The sequence below is a fragment of the Toxorhynchites rutilus genome, chromosome 3 (genome assembly GCF_029784135.1).
Source record: "Toxorhynchites rutilus septentrionalis strain SRP chromosome 3, ASM2978413v1, whole genome shotgun sequence".
NCBI lineage: Eukaryota > Metazoa > Arthropoda > Insecta > Diptera > Culicidae > Toxorhynchites > Toxorhynchites rutilus.
In genome coordinates, this window is record NC_073746.1 from 116,613,253 (window position 1) to 116,626,479 (window position 13,227).

At 36.3% G+C, this 13,227-nt stretch overlaps 1 protein-coding gene across 2 annotated transcripts in view; it reads right to left on the reverse strand.

The window, feature by feature from the left end:
* The window catches only part of LOC129772788 (tyrosine-protein kinase Btk29A), a 312,094-nt gene that overhangs the window by 280,882 nt on the left and 17,985 nt on the right, over positions 1-13,227 (reverse strand). For both annotated transcript variants that reach the window (XM_055776231.1, XM_055776230.1), the window contains exon 2: positions 9,820-10,214. In XM_055776231.1, the coding sequence (XP_055632206.1) occupies positions 9,820-9,972 (153 nt within the window). In that variant the 5' untranslated portion in view covers positions 9,973-10,214. The remainder of the gene's footprint in view (positions 1-9,819; positions 10,215-13,227) is intronic.

Genomic DNA, 13,227 nt, shown 5'->3' on the forward strand with positions numbered 1-13,227 from the left:
TATCCGATAATCCTTGCAAATATTTGAACACAAGCATATTAAACATTTCAGCTCTACGGCTGATTACAGTCGTGCATGCGATTTCAATGAGCGGCGGTAATCATTTTGTAAAATTGTGTCAATTATGGTAACTCGGTTCGATGTGTTCGTGACTCGGTGACAACCCACATCCAAAAGCTATAAATCACTGACTATTCTTTCTCTTAAATCTGCCCTAATTATACAGACACAATGAATACTACGTTAACAACGCGCAAATTTGGCGGCAGCGGCGTTCTGTTTGATGAATCATACCGGATTGGAAGTATCGGACATCAAACACACACACTTTCTGGTCGCCCGAATAGGTTAACCAATTCAGAGCCACAAACTCAAAGTCATTCACAGGTCGTTGTGAACACCGGTACGCGCTGCTCTGCGTAACAATCCGACGACTGACTTTCCTTGAAGTTCCTTGAAGACCCGCCGTGTATCGATCGAATCGGCTCATCTCAGTCCGGTAGGTGGTCCTTCTGCAGGGGTAATCGCGTGTGTCTTATTGAAATAAGCCGCCGCTCGCATACATTTTCGCGGGTTGCCTGTTAATTTTCGCCTCCCCGGAATGGAACACGTTGTGGTTTTTAGCGAGAAGAAGACACGACCAGGGTGAAATATGTATTTGCAAATCGTCTCTCGGGCGTCGTTTTAATGGAGGTAAGCTGCTTCACGTCGGAGAAGCGTCGAATTATGTGAGCGATATTTGTTTTTTGTTTGCTGTTGCTTCGCTTCATTTCTGAACACTCGAGGAATCTCAATTCGAATGTGAGTACTATGGTCGGACCATTCTGCGGTTAGGCTATAAACTCAATGGGAACGATAATTGAACTTACACCGTGCAGTCCAAGCCGCCGGGGACGATGTTTTTACGGCCGCTGTGTAATACAGAGATTTAAAAAATTATTGACTTTGCAGTTTCTCACGGAGCCGCTGATTGGGAAAAGTTGGATGTGTCACGAATACACATATTGCATGAATCAGGGAGGCCTATGAATCAGCAGGCCAGTTCGGAGTAGGACACCCGCCCGAATGACTATTTCCTACATTCAACCCTCGATGCCCTAAATGCGTCCCTCAGGTTTTTACGCGTTGTTATGAATTCAGCTGATGTTTGTACATATCCACTTCAGCCGTGGCACTGCTGCGAGTATTAACGAGAGGGGTTGCATTACTCGGAGAAAGGGGTTGGAGGTTCGTAAAAAAAAATAATAAATCGGATCAAGTTAGTCCGTAAATCGTCTGCCTATCACGCGAACGCCTCGTAAATGATAGTAGTTGGAGAACGAATCATATTCACAAATTCTCGCGAGCTTCTGGCTTTGTGGTAGTGATGAATTTTCCCAGTTTCCGCTCGCTCTCCCGGCGTTGGTTTGCATGTATTAGTGAATAAGGATGCGTAGATGAATGGGGTGTGTTTCGAGTAGTTCACTCTAATCATCAATTGGATTGTTCATTTTGTAATGAGTGGATCTATGTATTCATAATGAAGAAAATAAGCATGGATAACTTAGTTTGATTCCCATGCTACTTGCTGTGTGTATGAGCACTCGATAATCCAATGTATGATGTTTAATATTCCACTCCTGGTAAAATATTACAGGAAAAAGTTACAATATCTAATGATTTATAATTCTCAGGCGTGGATTGTTGTGCAATCAAAGACATTCCCTGAGTTCATTGAAATCACATGCTTGAATATTCCTATGCTCAAGAATCTGATAACTCGATGACGGAATGTCAAAATAATCTACACCCATAAATTCTCTATTTCTATTTATCCGTCATAGCTCCACAGTACACCATAATTTTGTGAACTATTTCCGTATTTCATAATTAAATATGAGTAAACCTATGGGCTTTGTGTATCAGAGGAGTGTGAACGATTTATTCGAATAAGGTTATTGAGGAATTTCAAATGAAATCGACAAATGCCAAAACATGAGTATTTTTGAGTCGAATGAAAGTTTATATACCATTTGGGTTGGAGGAAATATGAGTTTGCCACAACATTTGTGAATTTTTTGAATAAAGTGTAAAATGGCGTATCGATTTAAATAAGAGAAATCTTTGATAATTTATATCTCAAAAACTATTAGTCCTACCGAAATAGTGTCTTAGAAACAGTTATAGAGTATTGATGTCCAAACGTGACAAAAATATACACTAAGAAAAAAATATCACTTTTTTTATTTTCCAAAAAAACTATATATTCAGCCATTCCATGCCAAACCGATATAGTGGTTCTCAGATTTTCGTCAAAAGTGATAGTTTTGTTCTTTATCGCAAATTATTAGACCAGTATTTTTTTATTTTTTTGTTAGGGTAACCATTTCAGGGTGGTACGGAAAATCCATTTTTTCGCATTTTTGCCAAAAATTACTTTTTAAAAAAATCATAACTTTAGAACCACTGGACCAATTCATATGTTCGATGTATTAAATTAAAGCCAATTAGCCAATTAGCCAAATAGGTCTTTTTTGGAAAAATACTACAGTTGCAGAAACTTTGAATTATATTTTCGTTATCATAGATTGTATTTGTTTTTTATGGTTTTCATGGTGTCGGGACCAAAGGCGCTATATTTTTTTATATTTTTCCTGGAAAGCTGACGATTTTTAAATAACATATGTCGAAAGTAGAGAGGCTGAATTTGTGTAGTAGTTCAAAAGTTATGAATTTTTGATAAAAGTCATTTTTGGATAAAAGGAGGAAAAAGTTGATTTTTCGGACAACCTTAAAATGGAAATGGTCACCCTAATGAAAAATATAAAAAATACGGGTCTAATGTTTTGCGATAAGGAACAAAACTACCACTTTTGACGAAAATCTGAGAACCACTATATCGGTTTAACATGGAATGGCAGTATTTGTATATCTTTAAATTTTTGAAATTTTTTTCATATAAAATCGAAGTCATGTAGAAAATTTAAAAAATGGGTACAATATGGTAAAACTATTTTTGACAAACTTTGGAGAACATCGTTTTTTTATGAATTTTCGAAACTTCGAATTTTTGTATGTTAACAATCATTTTTAGCCACAAATTATGAATCCTGATGTGATTTAAAATAAAAAAAATAAAAAAAAATTACTTTACTTTACTTTTTAAGTTAGAAATAAATCGAGATGAAATTTGATCACTTTTTCTTGAAAAATCGTTTTTTTTTGTTCCTCTTTGTTTTGTAAAATTGCATGCTTTTTCGTCAAAGTTGAGTTAATTTACGTAAGTCACTTCTATTTTGTATGAAAATGTCAAAAAATACATTTTTCAGTGATTTCAGGACGATTCTTTTAATTTGAAAAAATAAAAAATAAAATGGGATGCCAAATTTATACCCAGGCATCTCGGGTACTCGAATTTGAGTTGTTTCACTTCTATGCTCAAAGCTCCGAACCAAATCAAGATTTTCGAAATCGGTTTGCGGGGAAATGTCGGCAATAGTTCCCTTCATAAGCTGACGAAATATGACGAAATTCCGAGCATTGGCCAAGAGCTAAGTCCAAAAAAAAACAAAACTGGGTACCGAATTTGTACCAGTTCCTCTATATGTATTTTTTTATTTTTCTCAAGTTTTTTCATATAAAATAAAAGCCATGTAGAGATTTCTAAAAATGATTCCAGGATGGTAAAACAATTTTTGACAAAGTTTGTGGAACATCGAGTTTTTATTAATTTTCGAAACTTTTTTTTTATCCCATTTATTTATTTAAGGCTCATTAGCATTTTAGCTGTAACAGAGCCGAATTTTAATCGTGTACATGTCACATGGTTATCATATCTATAATTAGCACATTACACAGGTGCCATTCGCCAGTATTCCTTCTATACCATTACATATGGTACATTCACACAGTAGCCATTTAGGCGTAAGAGTATTCTTCCTGTTCTTCCATTATCCAATCCAGTTGGACCACCGGACAGCGGAGACAGTTGATTCATCATTGTTGAGTTATTTATAGAACAGCAGCCCGATGTGTCTCTCAGAGCAGAGCAATTGTATGGATGAATCGATCTTATGTCGACCGTGGATCGATCTCCATCGCTGATGATTGTTGCGTGGACGTAGCTATTCTTTAACAACACAAAGATGGTCAATGAGGGCCCTGAGTTTTGAACTCACGATCGTAGAATATTTAATATGTCAACAATTAATTTTAGCCACAAATTATGAATCCTGATGTGAATTAAAACAAAAAAGCGCATTATAAATCTCCTTATAAATTCAGCCGTTCTCGAGATATTTAGAAAAAGTATTTCTAAATTATTGTCTTTTTAATAGTAAATAGGCCTTTTTAATACGTTTGTCATGTTATACCGTCATGTTCATGAAATTTTATGAATTTGCTTATAATTTCCAACAACTTTTTCAAAAACATCATTATGGTAAAAATTTATGTTTAGGAGTTACGTTGAAAAACATTTGAAGACATGCGGGTTTATACAAAAGGTAGCGATCTTTTTTTAATCCACAATCAAGACATGAACAGTTTTCAAAGTAGAATTGAAATCCCAACAATACAAATACACCTCGTTGATTCAATCGGACGTTATGGGTAGAAACATAATTAACTTGTTTACGTTATGCTCACATTGTACCAGAAGTCAGGTATCATTAAGGTACCGCTGTATATATATTTTTATCCCATTTGTTTATTTTTTAGACTCATTAGCATTTTAGCTGTAACAGAGCCGAATTTCAATCGTGTACATGTCACATGTTTATCACATCTATAAGTTTCACACTACACAGTTTCGGCGTAAGAGCATTCCTTCTATACCATTTGCATATGGTACATTACACAATAATCATTTAGGCGTGAGAATATTCCTTCTGTTCTTCCATTGTCCAGTTAGACCACCGGACAGCGGAGACAGTTGATATGGTCATTGTTGAGTTATTAATAGAACAGCAGCCCGAGCATAGCAGTTGTATGAATGAATCGATCTTTATTCGACCGTGGATCGATCTCCATCGCTGATGATTGTTGCATGGACGTAGTTATTCTGAGTTTTGAACTCACGATCGATCGCTTTTTAAGCGAACGCGCAGGTAATGTGGGTACGAAGAATCCCAATGTGTCAATTGATCGACATTATATGTGATTATGATTCGATCGCACTTAATATGCAATTTAGAATATGCCAAGTTATGTATTGCATCACATTTTACTAGAAATTTTATTCAACTTATTTTCATTTGATATGAAAATTACGTTTACCTTTTTTGAAATCAGTATAAAAAAATGAAATATCACATAAACGAGAAAACAAGTGACATTTGCATGTTTTATGTAAAAAAGTCTCAGATTTTTAGAAATTATATTAACACTAGGGTCTCCTAGGCCTCGACACTTTGAAAATTACAAAACAACTAACATTTTTAAACGTTTTGGTTGCACCAGAAAATATTTTTCTGAAAAGACCATTAAAATACCTTTCATTCGCACTCGAGAAATCGTAAATCGATTACACTATTAGAAAATTACTAATTCTCGCGTTTAGGTAAAAGCCGATTTTATTTATATTATCTGTATTATAGTGATTTTCAACTCATTTGGCTGGTTCGTCACTTTTTACTTCCATTTTTGGAAGAATGTCGGGAGTGAGAATTGAACTCGTGACCTTTAGCGTGAGAGGCATGGATGTTACCACTACGCCAGATCGCCTCCAAAAGCCGATTTTTCAGACCCTTCAAGCGCTGAATGATGGACCCTGAAGAAGAAATAAAAGAACGGTTCCTAAATTTTTCGGGAAGGATTTATTCCGAATATAGTAGGTTTGAGCAAACTCCGAGCAAAATAAATTTTTAAGAGATCCAGTCAAACTTTTTTTTCATCTTTTAGGCATCTCACTTCATCCAATGCTGCCCTGCGTTTGCTGATCCCTTCCGAATAATAGGACTCGTCCAAGTCTAAAAAAAGGTCATTTGTTTCTGCAATCATCTTCTCATTAAAATAAAATCTTTTACCCGTTAACCATTGCTTCAAATTCGTCAGTCCACAAAACACGTTTCCAGAAAGAGATCGGCTTGTTGAGATTTTTTTTTTTTTTTTGCGAACTCTAGTCGTGCTTTTTCATTTTTGATAGATCGAATGATTACCGATGGTTTTTTCTTGATTTTTCAGATGATCATTGGGCCTGATCACGAACATCACTCCCACATACGCTTTCACGTCACTTACACTTCACTTAATCTTTTTGTGTCTATCACCATTGTCACGGACAGTTGCGTGTAAAAATAAACTCCGTGAAGTGGAAGAGTTCATTCGCGTTTATAAGAGACATGTCGGTTGCATAATTTCGGGCGTTTGAACGTTATGTCCGCTGCATAATTTCGGACGTTTGAACATTATGGAGGTCAAATTAATACAGTGTATGATTTAATGTTCCATTTAACTAAGCGTATGTTTTAGAATGACAAGTTTGCAATTATATCTCGATGATTCGATATTTCAATGCCATCTCTATTGGGGTCATCCCATGATTCATTTGTTTGGTGCGTTAGTTTGCTGAATCAAATGCTGGTTCAAAGATGAGGAATACTTGGTTGCTCGTGAATAATGTAGTTGTTGAACATATGGGAATGTAATTTTATTTTCCCTTCTATAAATTACTCAAACAGGTAAAACATGACTATTATGTATAATAATGAACATCTCGCATATTCTTTTTCTTAGCTCTGTCTTACTCGTTTGAATATTAAGAAGCATTTAGTATAGGTCAAGGTTAGAATCATGCTATAAGAACCATTTCTACAATTTTGTTGAATAATAATTCCTTCTCTAACTCATAGAAAACCCGAATTTATCCACCTCAGGATCAGTATAATCTGAGCTACTCCCATATGGGATTCTGAATTTCTGTAATTTGATATACGGGGCATGAAGTTTGATTTAATTATTTAAACTGAAACTGGTCAGCAGCGTCGGTCAGAAACTTCATATAAAATATCTGATAGTTTTCAGGGAATTTGCCAAAAGCAGAAAGTGATTCAAATTTTCTTTAGATGGATATCAAAATTATGGAAAAATAAATAGAGAAGAATTTAAACACAGTATCTTGTGAATGCTTTGCAATGATACTCATTTTTTCCTTGTTTGAAACTTATTATCACTTTTTTAATACTCTTTCATTCAAAGAATGTCTTCAAATCAATATTTTTGAAAATACCTATTACGTAAAAAGAAATAAAAAACAATGGCCTTATTCGTTACAACTACCGTCCTGATTCGGGTCTTGTCCACCAATTGCGAATGTTTGAATTACAAAAACCTGTTCTGCAATGTTGGAAAAACTTTACAGTTATTATTTTATACTTAAAATATCAACAAATCAATATTATACATAATCATAATAACGAATCGATTGATTGAGTAATGATCATTCTTTCTAATAAGAGATTTTTAAGTGGCCTCTATTGCCATTTTATGGTGTTGCAACTCTCTGTTAGGCTAATCCTAAGAATAAAAACAAAAAATTTCTATTCATTCAAGACAATCGGAAGTAGACCTCTAGCTATGCTTCAATGGGCCTACGGGAGCTACATTTTTAGTCCTTAATTACATGCCATAGCGCATTTACCGAATACAAATAAACAAATTTATGTCCTTTGGATACGTCAGAATTCCGTTCCAAAAATGCCACCATAAATTGCTGTTTGTTTATCTTTTCTTTCCTAAAAAGCAAGACAAGATTCAAAATGTTAGCAAAAAGCTAAATAAATACGAAATTAAACTTACTCCATTCCGCGTGACAAGCTTTCACCACCTAAAACACAAGTGACAAATATACTTGATTTTCTCCGTGACATGACAGTATTGTGGTATTCATAATAACACCGAGTTCATCAAAGTTGTCACGACGGATGAACTCTTCCGGATTCTACACACGCGGTGGCAGCCGTAATAACGTTGTATACAATTCACTCCGTTATCACCGTGAAGTGACGTTCGTGATCAGGCCCATTGAATTAGCGCGACGGTCCGTTTTACGCACACCTCCTCTACGCGTTCTGTCAGCCACAGATTCAAGCTTCTGGTACTTCGCCCAAGTTTCCCGTACAGCACCCCGACTGATACTTTATTTTGCTGCAATTTTCCGTTGCGATAGACTGTCCTCACAGTCTTTTACCACCAAATTTCGGATGGGAATTGGAATTTGTTTACGAACCATGATTCCTTCAAGTTCCAACACTCTTTTTAACGATAAGCAACTGAAGCACAACTTGAATCAAACGTAAATGGTGCGTATTTTTTTAAAGAAATTTCCCTGTTAAGGAATAAAATTAGTTCGTGTCTTGAGATAAAAAAACGAGTTTCAATTTTGAAAATTGAACTGTTAGTTATTTTTACTCTGTTTATTTGGATTTCATATGTTAGGTTGGGGAAAAAGTAATCCATTATTTTTGCGTGAAATTCAAAACTTGTTTCAATATGCTTCGGATTGTCCGATTTGATTTGATTGAAATATATACCGTTTTGTTGTAAAATTATGTAATTGCCATTCTAAATGTAGCCTTATAATGCCTCTCTTGTAGAAATCTTGGTCCTTACTGGCGAAAAACAATAGATAATATAGATTAATAGATTTTTACAATCTTCCTTTGATCCCAATTTATTATTACTCTGAAGTTTTGCAACGCGAGAGGAAGATTGTAATCGGTTGGTGCCAAATCCGCACTATATGGTGAATGCATTAAAACATCCTAATCAAGATTTCGGAGTTGTGTGGTCTTGCGTTGTTCTGATGGAACACAACACCTCTTCTGTTAGCCAATTCTGAACGTTTTTGGTAAATCGCTTGCTTAAAACGGTCCATTTTCACCTTTGTAAAAGAAAATTAGTAAAATGTGCCAAATTTTCTCTTTGTCGACCTTCATTGTTAACAATTTGTAATTTACAATTAAATAGAACAAACAAAAAGCAGCAAAAGATTTTTTTATGTGAAATGTGAAACTGCTTATAGTAAAATGACGTTTGAAGGGAAACTGGCGCATCTGGCCCATGGGAAATTTAAACGATCAAAAAAACGTGTCACGCTTCGAGATCGGAATGAGTTTTGATACATTCTGAATAGTGGACTCTACAGAACAACCGGATAATTTTTGGACAGTGGTTGGATCTACCCTAGACACTCCCAAAATGCCTAAAATATGATGGACTAAAAGCTCTCGTAACCTTGTTTGTCACAACAAACAAATGTGGTTTTTGAACCAGGTGGAATAAATCGTAGCCGGAACAACAAGCACGAACGCATCTCACAACGTCTTTCTCAGATTCTCAGGATGTCAGGGTGGTATACGTTAATCTACTCTATTATGAACACGCTACAGAATCAGAATAGCCAGTACATGGATCAGAAAACTATCATCAGTCGTCCTGTTGAAATAAAACTTACCGCAAATGAAATATGTGAGTATGGTGATGAAGCTGGATTGAGCTAGTTGTTGAGCTAGAATAACTCTTGTGATGGGAGTTCGGATTCGATGAAATGATTGCATTATGAAAAATGGCCCTCTAATTCACATACGGTGTGAAGAATGCTGATGGTGATTAGGATAGTCATTGTAGGTATGTTTTCGAACCAATCAAAAAGGGCATTTGACAGCTACCATACTTAAATTAATTCAAGGGAAACAATCGATCCTAGCCTTCCTTTTTTCTCTGTTATCCAAGCAACTGCAACTGTGATTGGGGGGGTTATTAGATGGATGCGCAATGTATGGATTCTGTGTTGATGGTTGTTGTTGTTGTTGTTAATTCTACGCCACAGTGACCACTTACCTCCAGGTTGCCAATATCGTAATAGGACAGATAGAACCGGCTCAGCTCGAACCAGCGCGTTTTGTAGTTGACCGGGGTGAAGCGTTTCTTGTTCTGGGACCGTTTGACCATGTAGCCGGCCTTGATCACGAAGTCACTGCGTCGCTCGTTCATATTGCTTGTTTGAGGTGACGTTTTTTGGCATGGAACTTACTCTGTATGCAGGTGCTGAATATATATATATACTTTGTGCTTGCGCTTGTCATAAAATATAGCTATCTCTCTAACTCTGTTTGACTAATCTCTATGGCCACCATGTGATTTTTATTTGCTTTTTTTTTTAAATGTAGTTACTACATTGACCTTACACTACGAAGTGTTCCGCTGGGCGATTCACATTTTGAGCTGCGACAAGGCTGTGAATAACGGTGAGTATATTAATAATCAGGAAAACAGAAAAGACTATCGTCAAAAAGATAATATGAAATGGTGTAATAATACACTTTAACCCCCTTCTATTACCGCCATTTTCAAAATTACGCCGGAAATATGCGTGCGGCTATAGAAAACGGGCGAAGAGTTATTCTAAAAACACTTCGCAAGAAAAGAAAACGAACCAAAAATTAACTGCTATTACTTGTCATTGTCGCAATATAGACTGAGCCTTCTCTTTGATGGAATAAACTTAAAGTGCGGTTAAACAAATTTCCTTCGTAGAATTTCGTTTTCACCTTTCATCAGCCCAAAGAAAGCAATGCTTCTATTAACTATGTTTTCGAAGAATCGCAGGTTTATGACGTCATAATGATTTGTCCACCAAAATTTCAATGTCACGATTTTTCCTCTCTATATATAAACATCATCCTAAACCAGACCAATTTACAGTGCATAAAACTACAGTGTGCTTATAACATCGCCACCCGTAATGAATAAAAATGTACAAAATTGCAAACCATCTAGAAGCAAGCGAAACAAGGCAAGCATCCAAGTAAAAATCATCACCAAAAACATTAATAGATAGTAAAATAAAATTACGACACTCGAATGAATTACTCACAGCAGTGAAACCAGAAATCGCAGCAGACATCCGGACACATGGCACGACAGAGGTTCCCTTTTCCCGGTTCGTAGCAGAAAGGGATATAATTAAATTATCTATGTCTTCACTCCTTGCTGTTCACAATGTCACACTAACAAGTGCCAAATGGAATCTCTTCGCTACGCTTCGCAAAGCGCATCCTACATTACTCCCCCCAAAATAACTCGTTAGATTCACACGCTGGAATGGCGAATGTAAAAATGGTGTCGTCGTGCATCTCCAGCACCAACGAACCTGATTTTCCTTATTTGTGAGAAGAGTATCTTTTTTTGTTGTTCTTGATGCTTGATGCAACCATCGGATCGCGACGCTAACAACAGGCAATCCTGTCATTAACATTTTATATATGCGACGGCGGGTTTGTGTTTATTTTCAGGCGATGATCAGCAGCTTAGCCTCAGCTCGAAATTCGGGATATTTTGTTAGAACCGTGAGCCATAAAACAATCAACGCTCACAGACGGGAAGTTCGGATTTTGGGTGAGCGGTATTAGGATATTACAATCGAACTGATTGTTTTACAAACAAAAAAGTGTGGCCATCGAGCATGGGCTTGACTACGCTGTTAACATACTGCATGATGTTGTTTATTCTATTTTATGCACTCTTGAGAACAACGCATTGATATCATTCTACCCAAATTAGTAAAACACTGTACAGGGGAGTGAGAAGTGTGTTTTTGCAGACCACTGAGATTTGAATGGATAAAAAAATGATTTTTTTTAGATTTTGGTCGAATGAGCGACGTTTTTTGCCGAATAACCAATATATAATATTTTATTACACAAAGGACATGAATATTCATTTCGAAATATATAGCGTTGCATTCTGTATTCTGTCTGTATTTGAAATTAATTGCAGGGTCCATCATTTTCGAAGGTAGAAATTATTGCTATTTCTATTTCAAAAAAACATGTCCTATTTTCTGATTCGGCACCACAACTGAAAGACGTAGTCCTAAGTTACAAAAATAGGAAATGATTTCTGAAGGTTTCGATTTTGTTACCCATACAAAATACTTTATGTATAGCTAACATAAACCATCCTATCAATATCTGTTGATAATATTTTGAGTAGAACTCGAGTTTTGATAGAATACAATAATTGATATTCTTAGGTGATATCAATGGAAAGGCGGGTAAGATCGAAACACTGTCAGAATAAAACCAACACTTTTAGAGAAACTAATGAAAACTTGCAAAAATAATTTCAAAGTATTGAGAAGCTATTTCATGCTATGTGGTCACTTTAAGAGGCGGAGGGGAATAGTGGCAAATGATACGTGATTGGTTTGATAGTTTTTGAATGATGAAAAATCAAACAAAACGACTGACTCGGATTCCGATCTAGAAATTTTAGCTAGCAATTATCTTTTGACGTAGGATTACGTCTTTTTTTTTGAACCGAAGTGTAAGTTCTAAGTTTCGAAAAAGCGAGCGTTACATTAGGAGTGCAAGGTTTTGAAAGTTTATACCTCTTTGCAGGCTGAACGGAGTCATATGATAATCATTTCATTCGAAAGACAAAATGTCTAAGAGTTATATGCTTGTTATATTGACCCAAAAACTTGTTTCAATAGCTTCAAAATTGAAAACAGGCTATTGAAACCACACAAATCTGTATATAAACCAGTGACCGCTCCATCCATTTACTTATGATTGGGCGGCGATTAATGTACGATCGCTGGAATGTGTTTCCCTAACACTGACGTACAAACCGAGGAGCCTATGGAAATCAGCATTGCAAATATATGCAAGCCGGTGATACTTTCGTACCCGCATGTATGTTTGCAGACCGGAGTGTGTTCCGCCAACACAGGCTTCGAAACCAAGGAGCCGCATGTTTTTTGCGGGTTTTTGACGTAGAACTACGCAAGGATGGTTCCAATCGTATCAACGAGCGCTCGTTACATTCTCTTATTTGATTCATACAACGCACACAATAATATGTTTTAAATCACTCATGAAACAGAAAACTGACGTGTCAACGAAAACACTGAATGAACACAGCATGAGAGTCATCGTTTGGTATCTGTGCGCGTGTTAATCGATGCTCGCCTGTATCATTTTATGATTCGTTCGTTAGTTTCTGCTGTCGCTCTACTTTCGTTTCCTGATCCGATTGGGTGCTTAGCCTCGGAGCTTTGGATCGAATCGCTTTGTGATAGAGTGGTGTCGCTCTCAGAAAAGAATTGAATCACAAGGCAAAAATGCGATGCGATGAAAATATAACCTTTCGATGTGCTAATGCTCGCAGGTGCGCACCTAACAGTTGTCGTCTAATAACTTTTAAAAGGAAAGCCAATAGGGTTCAGTTTGCTTACCAAATAGT